This window comes from Calidris pugnax, unplaced genomic scaffold (genome assembly GCF_001431845.1).
Source record: "Calidris pugnax isolate Ruff unplaced genomic scaffold, ASM143184v1 scaffold530, whole genome shotgun sequence".
Taxonomy (NCBI): domain Eukaryota; kingdom Metazoa; phylum Chordata; class Aves; order Charadriiformes; family Scolopacidae; genus Calidris; species Calidris pugnax.
The window spans coordinates 804-9,676 of record NW_015091236.1 but is presented as its reverse complement, the minus strand read 5'-3'; the positions used below and the strand labels follow the sequence as shown (position 1 = coordinate 9,676).

The following is an 8,873-nucleotide window of genomic DNA, read 5'->3' as shown; positions in this document are numbered from 1 at the left end:
CGTTGATGGGTCATTGCCAGCTGAGATTTCACTGAATTTCTCTGAATTTTCACTGAATTTTTAGAGTTGGAAGGGACCATAGAGATCATCTAGTCCCACTCCCCTGCTGAAGCAGGATTGCCTAGAGCTTGTCAGAGCATGTTACTCAGGAGCATCCAGGAGGGTCTTGAAAATCTCCAAAGAAGGGGACTCCACACCCTCCCTGGGCAGCCTGTTCCAGGCCTCTGCCACCCTCACCCCAAAGAAGTTCCTCCTCATATTCAAGTGGAACCTCTTCTGTTCCAACTTGTGCCCGTTGCCCCTTGTCCTCTCACTGGGAACCACTGAAAAGAGTCTGGTTCCCTTCTCCTTCAACCCTCCCTTGAGATACTTGTCAGCATTGAGAAGGTCTCCCCTCAGCCTTCTCTTCTCCAGCCTAAAGAGCCCCAGCTCTCTCAGTCTCTCCTCATAAGGGAGATGCTCCAATCCTTGAATCCATCCTTTAGATGTCATCTAAATCCCTCCTCTTTTGGTTTAAAACCCTTCCCCCTCATCCTATCGACTCCTTGACGTGAAGTCCCTCCCCATCTCTCCAAGACAAGGCCACCAGCGAGAAGCTACGGGGTGGGGAGGACACGATGGTGTCCCCATCCATGGGTTGCCCCATCTTCTCCCCGTTACCTTGCAGACACGGGCCACCCGGGCCACCACTTGCTCGGCGTAGCAGTCGTACTCCACCGCCCGCTCGCTGAAGAAGAAGTAAACCTTGTCATCATCCCCCGTGCTGCTGGCCGCGCTCTCCTGCACGTACGCCGAAGCCACGAAGTGGGGCTCTGCGGAAGATTTTGGGGGGGATGAGGAAAGGGGGGGAGAAGGAGGGTAACGCCGTGGCAGGGTGTGGGTGGGGTGTCCCCCATCCTGTCCCCTCCGCTCTTACCGTTGAGCCAGGAGGTGAGATATTCCGTCTTCATGGAGTAGTGGGGGCCCAGGTTGCGGAGGATGACGGGCTCCGTGCCCAAGAAGTTGTTGAAGGTGGCCGAGTAGAGCTCCCCGTCTGCAGGAGAAGAAGGGTTTAGGGAGGGGGGACAACCCTGCAAGGGACACTCCCTCCCACCCCAGCGGGGGTCTTGGCAGTGCCACCTACCCACGATGAGGCCGGTGTGGCCCTTGGTGGGGTCGTACGGACACTTCCCCTTCCCGTCCTCGAAAGCCACTTGGTCCAGGGTGAAGCCGGACAATTCCTGAGGGGAAAGAGTGTGGGTGGGGGTCCCGACCCCCTCCCCTGTTCATGTCCCCGCCATGTCCAAACCAGCCCCGGGGACGGGGACATCCCCAGACAACCCTCCTGGGGACAGGGACAGCCCTGGATGATGCTCCTGGGGGCAGGAACAGCCACAGACAACCCTCCTGGGGACAGGGACAGCCCCAGAGAACCCTCCTGGGGACAGGGACAGCCTCTAGGTGACCCTTCTGGGATAGGGACAGCCCTTTATAACCCACTATAGGGTCAGGGACAGCCCTGGATGATGCTCCTGGGGACAGGGAGAGCCTCAGACAACCCTCCTGGGGACAGTGACAGCCTCAGAGAACACTCCTGATGACAGGGACAGCCTCAGACGACCATCCTGGGGACATTGACAGCCTCAGAGAACCCTCCTGGGAACAGGGACACCCTCCAGGTGACCCTTCTGGGACAGGGACAGCCCTGGATGACGCTTCTGGGGACAGGGAGAGCCTCAGACAACCCTCCTGGGGACAGGAACAGCCCCAGAGAACACTCCTGGGGACAGGGACACCCTCCAGGTGACCCTTCTGGGACAGGGACAGGACTTTATAACTCACTATAGGGACAGGGACAGCCCTGGATGATGCTCCTGGGGACAGGGACAGCCTCAGACAACCCTCCTGGGGACAGTGACAGCCCCAGAGAACCCTCCTGGGAACAGGGACAACCTCAGAGAACCCTTCTGGGACAGGGACAGGAATTTATAACTCACTATAGGGACAGGGACAGCCTCAGACAACCCTCCTGGGGACAGTGACAGCCCCAGAGAACCCTCCTGGGAACAGGGACACCCTCCAGGTGACCCTTCTGGGACAGGGACAGCCCTGGATGACGCTCCTGGGGACAAGGGCAGCCCCAGAGAACCCTTCTGGGGACAGTGACAGCCCCAGAGAACCCTCCTGGGGACAGGAACACCCTCCAGGTGACTCTTCTGGGACAGGGACAGCCCTGGATGATGCTCCTGGGGACAGGGACAGCCTCAGACAACCCTCCTGGGGACAGTGACAGCCCCAGAGAACCCTCCTGGGGACAGGGACAGCCTCCAGGTGACCCTTCTGCGACAGGGACAGCCCTGGATGACGCTCCTGGGGAGAGGAACAGCCCCAGAGAACACTCCTGGGGACAGGAACAGCCCCAGAGAAGACTCCTGGGGACAGCAACACCTGACTGATGCTCCTGGGAGCAGTGACAACCCCAGAGAACCCTCCTGGGGACAGGGAGAGCCTCAGACAACCCTTCTGGGGACAGTGACAGCCTCAGAGAACCCTCCTGGGGACAATGACAATCCCTCCAGGGACACTGACAACCCCAGAGAACCCTCCTGGAGACAGGGACAGCCCTGACTGATGCTCCTGGGAGCAGGAACAACCCCAGAGAACCCTCCTGGGGACAGGGACACCCTCCAGATGACCCTTCTGGGACAGGGACAGCCCTGGATGATGCTCCTGGGAACAGGGACAGCCTCAGACAACCCTCCTGGGGACAGTGACAACCCCAGAGAACCCTTCTGGGGACAGGGACACCCTCCAGATGACTCTTCTGGGACAGGGACAGCCCTGGATGACCCATTATGGGGACAGGGACGCCCCTAAATGATGCTCCTGGGGACAGGGAGAGCCTCAGACAACCCTCCTGGGGACAGGGACACCCCTAAATGATGCTCCCAAGGAGGAGGACACCCCTGGACAGTCCTCCTGGGGACAGGGACACCCCTAAATGATGCTCCTGGGGACAGGGACACCCCTGAATGACACCCCTGGGGACAGGGACACCTTCCAGATGACCCTTCTGTGACAAGGACAGGGACACCCCCAAATGACACCCCCAGGAACAGGGACACCCCCATAAAACCCTCCTGGGGACAGGGACACCCCCCCAGACAACCCTCCTGGGGACAGGGACAACCCTGAATGATGCTCCCAAGGAGGAGGACACCTCTGGACAGTCCTCCTGGGGACAGGGACACCCCTAGATGATGTTCCTCGGGACAGGGACACCCCCTCAGACAACCCTCCTGGGGACAGGGACACCCCTAAATGATGCTCTCAGGGACGAGGACACCCCTGGACAGTCCTCCTGGGGACAGGGACACCCCTAAATGATGCTCCCGGGGACAGGGACACCCCTGCCTGACACCCCTGTGGACAGGGACACCTTCCAGATGACCCTTCTGTGACAAGGACAAGGACACCCCCAAATGACACCCCCAGGGACACAGACACCCCCATAAAACCCTCCTGGGGACAGGGACACCCCCCCAGACAACCCTCCTGGGGACAGGGACAACCCTGAATGATGCTCCCAAGGAGGAGGACACCTCTGGACAGTCCTCCTGGGGACAGGGACACCCCTAGATGATGTTCCTCGGGACAGGGACACCCCCTCAGACAACCCTCCTGGGGACAGGGACACCCCTAAATGATGCTCTCAGGGACGAGGACACCCCTGGACAGTCCTCCTGGGGACAGGGACACCCCTAAATGATGCTCCCGGGGACAGGGACACCCCTGCCTGACACCCCTGTGGACAGGGACACCTTCCAGATGACCCTTCTGTGACAAGGACAAGGACACCCCCAAATGACACCCCCAGGGACACAGACACCCCCATAAAACCCTCCTGGGGACAGGGACACCCCCCCAGACAACCCTCCTGGGGACAGGGACAACCCTGAATGATGCTCCCAAGGAGGAGGACACCTCTGGACAGTCCTCCTGGGGACAGGGACACCCCTAGATGATGTTCCTCGGGACAGGGACACCCCCTCAGACAACCCTCCTGGGGACAGGGACACCCCTAAATGATGCTCTCAGGGACGAGGACACCCCTGGACAGTCCTCCTGGGGACAGGGACACCCCTAAATGATGCTCCCGGGGACAGGGACACCCCTGCCTGACACCCCTGTGGACAGGGACACCTTCCAGATGACCCTTCTGTGACAAGGACAAGGACACCCCCAAATGACACCCCCAGGGACACAGACACCCCCATAAAACCCTCCTGGGGACAGGGACACCCCCCCAGACAACCCTCCTGGGGACAGGGACAACCCTGAATGATGCTCCCAAGGAGGAGGACACCTCTGGACAGTCCTCCTGGGGACAGGGACACCCCTAGATGATGTTCCTCGGGACAGGGACACCCCCTCAGACAACCCTCCTGGGGACAGGGACACCCCTAAATGATGCTCTCAGGGACGAGGACACCCCTGGACAGTCCTCCTGGGGACAGGGACACCCCTAAATGATGCTCCCGGGGACAGGGACACCCCTGCCTGACACCCCTGTGGACAGGGACACCTTCCAGATGACCCTTCTGTGACAAGGACAAGGACACCCCCAAATGACACCCCCAGGGACACAGACACCCCCATAAAACCCTCCTGGGGACAGGGACACCCCCCCAGACAACCCTCCTGGGGACAGGGACAACCCTGAATGATGCTCCCAAGGAGGAGGACACCTCTGGACAGTCCTCCTGGGGACAGGGACACCCCTAGATGATGTTCCTCGGGACAGGGACACCCCCTCAGACAACCCTCCTGGGGACAGGGACACCCCTAAATGATGCTCTCAGGGACGAGGACACCCCTGGACAGTCCTCCTGGGGACAGGGACACCCCTAAATGATGCTCCCGGGGACAGGGACACCCCTGCCTGACACCCCTGTGGACAGGGACACCTTCCAGATGACCCTTCTGTGACAAGGACAAGGACACCCCCAAATGACACCCCCAGGGACACAGACACCCCCATAAAACCCTCCTGGGGACAGGGACACCCCCCCAGACAACCCTCCTGGGGACAGGGACAACCCTGAATGATGCTCCCAAGGAGGAGGACACCTCTGGACAGTCCTCCTGGGGACAGGGACACCCCTAGATGATGTTCCTCGGGACAGGGACACCCCCTCAGACAACCCTCCTGGGGACAGGGACACCCCTAAATGATGCTCTCAGGGACGAGGACACCCCTGGACAGTCCTCCTGGGGACAGGGACACCCCTAAATGATGCTCCCGGGGACAGGGACACCCCTGCCTGACACCCCTGTGGACAGGGACACCTTCCAGATGACCCTTCTGTGACAAGGACAAGGACACCCCCAAATGACACCCCCAGGGACACAGACACCCCCATAAAACCCTCCTGGGGACAGGGACACCCCCCCAGACAACCCTCCTGGGGACAGGGACAACCCTGAATGATGCTCCCAAGGAGGAGGACACCTCTGGACAGTCCTCCTGGGGACAGGGACACCCCTAGATGATGTTCCTCGGGACAGGGACACCCCCTCAGACAACCCTCCTGGGGACAGGGACACCCCTAAATGATGCTCTCAGGGACGAGGACACCCCTGGACAGTCCTCCTGGGGACAGGGACACCCCTAAATGATGCTCCCGGGGACAGGGACACCCCTGCCTGACACCCCTGTGGACAGGGACACCTTCCAGATGACCCTTCTGTGACAAGGACAAGGACACCCCCAAATGACACCCCCAGGGACACAGACACCCCCATAAAACCCTCCTGGGGACAGGGACACCCCCCCAGACAACCCTCCTGGGGACAGGGACAACCCTGAATGATGCTCCCAAGGAGGAGGACACCTCTGGACAGTCCTCCTGGGGACAGGGACACCCCTAGATGATGTTCCTCGGGACAGGGACACCCCCTCAGACAACCCTCCTGGGGACAGGGACACCCCTAAATGATGCTCTCAGGGACGAGGACACCCCTGGACAGTCCTCCTGGGGACAGGGACACCCCTAAATGATGCTCCCGGGGACAGGGACACCCCTGCCTGACACCCCTGTGGACAGGGACACCTTCCAGATGACCCTTCTGTGACAAGGACAAGGACACCCCCAAATGACACCCCCAGGGACACAGACACCCCCATAAAACCCTCCTGGGGACAGGGACACCCCCCCAGACAACCCTCCTGGGGACAGGGACAACCCTGAATGATGCTCCCAAGGAGGAGGACACCTCTGGACAGTCCTCCTGGGGACAGGGACACCCCTAGATGATGTTCCTCGGGACAGGGACACCCCCTCAGACAACCCTCCTGGGGACAGGGACACCCCTAAATGATGCTCTCAGGGACGAGGACACCCCTGGACAGTCCTCCTGGGGACAGGGACACCCCTAAATGATGCTCCCGGGGACAGGGACACCCCTGCCTGACACCCCTGTGGACAGGGACACCTTCCAGATGACCCTTCTGTGACAAGGACAAGGACACCCCCAAATGACACCCCCAGGGACACAGACACCCCCATAAAACCCTCCTGGGGACAGGGACACCCCCCCAGACAACCCTCCTGGGGACAGGGACAACCCTGAATGATGCTCCCAAGGAGGAGGACACCTCTGGACAGTCCTCCTGGGGACAGGGACACCCCTAGATGATGTTCCTCGGGACAGGGACACCCCCTCAGACAACCCTCCTGGGGACAGGGACACCCCTAAATGATGCTCTCAGGGACGAGGACACCCCTGGACAGTCCTCCTGGGGACAGGGACACCCCTAAATGATGCTCCCGGGGACAGGGACACCCCTGCCTGACACCCCTGTGGACAGGGACACCTTCCAGATGACCCTTCTGTGACAAGGACAAGGACACCCCCAAATGACACCCCCAGGGACACAGACACCCCCATAAAACCCTCCTGGGGACAGGGACACCCCCCCAGACAACCCTCCTGGGGACAGGGACAACCCTGAATGATGCTCCCAAGGAGGAGGACACCTCTGGACAGTCCTCCTGGGGACAGGGACACCCCTAGATGATGTTCCTCGGGACAGGGACACCCCCTCAGACAACCCTCCTGGGGACAGGGACACCCCTAAATGATGCTCTCAGGGACGAGGACACCCCTGGACAGTCCTCCTGGGGACAGGGACACCCCTAAATGATGCTCCCGGGGACAGGGACACCCCTGCCTGACACCCCTGTGGACAGGGACACCTTCCAGATGACCCTTCTGTGACAAGGACAAGGACACCCCCAAATGACACCCCCAGGGACACAGACACCCCCATAAAACCCTCCTGGGGACAGGGACACCCCCCCAGACAACCCTCCTGGGGACAGGGACAACCCTGAATGATGCTCCCAAGGAGGAGGACACCTCTGGACAGTCCTCCTGGGGACAGGGACACCCCTAGATGATGTTCCTCGGGACAGGGACACCCCCTCAGACAACCCTCCTGGGGACAGGGACACCCCTAAATGATGCTCTCAGGGACGAGGACACCCCTGGACAGTCCTCCTGGGGACAGGGACACCCCTAAATGATGCTCCCGGGGACAGGGACACCCCTGCCTGACACCCCTGTGGACAGGGACACCTTCCAGATGACCCTTCTGTGACAAGGACAAGGACACCCCCAAATGACACCCCCAGGGACACAGACACCCCCATAAAACCCTCCTGGGGACAGGGACACCCCCCCAGACAACCCTCCTGGGGACAGGGACAACCCTGAATGATGCTCCCAAGGAGGAGGACACCTCTGGACAGTCCTCCTGGGGACAGGGACACCCCTAGATGATGTTCCTCGGGACAGGGACACCCCCTCAGACAACCCTCCTGGGGACAGGGACACCCCTAAATGATGCTCTCAGGGACGAGGACACCCCTGGACAGTCCTCCTGGGGACAGGGACACCCCTAAATGATGCTCCCGGGGACAGGGACACCCCTGCCTGACACCCCTGTGGACAGGGACACCTTCCAGATGACCCTTCTGTGACAAGGACAAGGACACCCCCAAATGACACCCCCAGGGACACAGACACCCCCATAAAACCCTCCTGGGGACAGGGACACCCCCCCAGACAACCCTCCTGGGGACAGGGACAACCCTGAATGATGCTCCCAAGGAGGAGGACACCTCTGGACAGTCCTCCTGGGGACAGGGACACCCCTAGATGATGTTCCTCGGGACAGGGACACCCCCTCAGACAACCCTCCTGGGGACAGGGACACCCCTAAATGATGCTCTCAGGGACGAGGACACCCCTGGACAGTCCTCCTGGGGACAGGGACACCCCTAAATGATGCTCCCGGGGACAGGGACACCCCTGCCTGACACCCCTGTGGACAGGGACACCTTCCAGATGACCCTTCTGTGACAAGGACAGGGACACCCCCAAATGACACCCCCAGGAACACAGACACCCCCATAAAACCCTCCTGGGTACAGGGACACCCTTGAATGACACCCTTAGGGACAGGGACACCCCCAAAAAACCCTCCTGGGCACAGGGACACCCCTGAATGACACCCTTAGGGACAGGGACAGCCCTACATGATACTCCTGAGGCTGGAGGGGGGGCTGCCCTGCATCGAATTCCTAGGGCTAGAGGGGGGAAAATGAGGAGGGGGGGATGATGTGTTTTGGGGACCCCCCCGGGGGGCGACACTCACGATGTAGGTGCACTTGGGCTGGAAGGCGTAGGTGCCGCAGGCGTAGAGGTGGGAGCTGTTGTAGCTCTGCAGGAACCTCACGTAGTTGAAGCAGTCGGTCTGGTGGGGAAGGGGGGGGTCAAAATAGGGGTGACAGGGTAGGGGGGGACAAATAGACACCCCCCGGGGTGCC

General features: G+C 60.8%; 1 protein-coding gene across 1 annotated transcript in view; it reads right to left on the bottom strand.

Moving 5' to 3' along the window:
- Positions 1-534: 534 nt before the first annotated feature.
- Positions 535-8,873, bottom strand: part of LOC106898587 (semaphorin-4C-like) — a gene marked incomplete at its 5' end in the record, with an annotated part of 8,419 nt that continues 80 nt past the window's right edge. Inside the window, 4 exons of the mRNA XM_014959895.1 lie at positions 535-812; positions 917-1,033; positions 1,124-1,220; positions 8,702-8,800. Coding sequence (XP_014815381.1) covers positions 535-812; positions 917-1,033; positions 1,124-1,220; positions 8,702-8,800 — 591 coding nt within the window. The remainder of the gene's footprint in view (positions 813-916; positions 1,034-1,123; positions 1,221-8,701; positions 8,801-8,873) is intronic.